The sequence below is a fragment of the Gekko japonicus genome, unplaced genomic scaffold, assembly GCF_001447785.1.
Source record: "Gekko japonicus isolate JY-2015 unplaced genomic scaffold, Gekko_japonicus_V1.1 scaffold540, whole genome shotgun sequence".
Classification (NCBI taxonomy): domain Eukaryota; kingdom Metazoa; phylum Chordata; class Lepidosauria; order Squamata; family Gekkonidae; genus Gekko; species Gekko japonicus.
In genome coordinates this window covers 871,895-873,280 of record NW_015173690.1, presented here as the reverse complement: position 1 = coordinate 873,280, position 1,386 = coordinate 871,895, and the positions used below count along the sequence as shown (strand labels likewise).

General features: G+C 38.6%; 1 protein-coding gene across 1 annotated transcript in view; it reads right to left on the bottom strand.

Annotated features, from left to right (window-relative positions):
- Positions 1 to 157: 157 nt before the first annotated feature.
- The window catches only part of ZBTB11 (zinc finger and BTB domain containing 11), a 20,343-nt gene continuing 19,114 nt past the window's right edge, over positions 158 to 1,386 (bottom strand). The window contains exon 10 of the mRNA XM_015423140.1: positions 158 to 840. Coding sequence (XP_015278626.1) covers positions 329 to 840 — 512 coding nt within the window. The 3' untranslated portion in view covers positions 158 to 328. The remainder of the gene's footprint in view (positions 841 to 1,386) is intronic.

Sequence of the window (1,386 nt, the reverse complement as noted above, 5' to 3'; positions counted from 1 at the left end):
TATTTTATATATATAAAATAAAATCTGCAGAGAAAAAAAAGACTACAACATATCTACCACCATCACATAGAAGACTTTATTTTTAGATTACTTTTTAATGAAATGATTACAATGGATGCAGTAATCTTAGTACATGACCATGGTTTATGCTGCAGGTCTCCAATATTTCTTTTAATTACAGAAGTTGGTATTATACAGCCAAGAAACTCAGAACATGGTTCTGGAACTATATTTCTATACGAGTCCAATCATTCTGACTGGTAATAATTTGATAGCTGCATGCTGTTCCATTCAGGTCATCCTCTTCTGCATCAGAGAGCACTTATGTTTAGTCCTGATCAGAAGCATGTTCTACCTCTACTTCTACAGTCTGAATAGCTTCTGTAACCTCAGTCATTTTCTGTCCTTGCTGTTGTGCCAATACGTAATTGACTACCTGCATGATACTTTGGTCAGAAAGAGTGGAAACTGTTGTACACTCTTCAGTAGCTGCAACAGCTTCAAGAGTTTCTTCAGTTACTACAACTGTCTCAATCTGTTCATCACACATTTCTGTTTCTTGTTCTGCTGCATCAGACGTCAAAATACTGATGGCATGCTCCACTTGAGTCCCCTGGTTATGAAACTGAAGTGTGTCCTTTTCCAGCATAATTTTACAAGGTACATAATCCCGGTGGAACTTGGTCATATGCTTCCTCAAGGTACGAGCATCTATGTAGGCTTCATTGCACACTGGACAAACATAGGGCCGCTCTCCAGTATGTGACCTTACATGGCGCTTTAAAGAACGTGCATCAGCCCAAGCTACTCCACAGGTGAGACATTCGAAGGGCTTAACTCCTAGTCAACAAAACATGAAAATAAAGAAAAGTTAAAAGCCTTTGTAAGGCTAAGCAAAATCACCTCTGCAAAAGTAAGTTGGTAGCAATCGCTCTGAAGGCTCAGTCTCCACAGATTACAATAGAAAACACTGAATCTAAAAGGTCCCCTTTCACTGGTTAATGTCTTCATGCCAAGATATACCATTCTCAACCACAGTCACTCTGAGTTCTTATATATGATATGTAACATGCAGAAACCGTATTAAATAGGTAAGGAACAGCCTCCTGGGAGGGATTATGAAATATTCTTGAAAGATGCTATAGTCTGTGATACAAAGATACAGCCAACTTTTAGCGGGTTAAGACAGTAATTGATATCTAGATGTTGCATATTTGTTCTCAGGCTCTGCAAAGAGTGTACATTTACATTCAACTCTTAATGTTTTCAGTACTGTAAAAGCAATATTGACAGGAACTGTTTCCCCCAACAATTTAACAGTTCGGATCCAATGAAGGACCAGTGGAAAGCAAATGCAGATGTAGACCTTTCCAGTCACCACTCTTT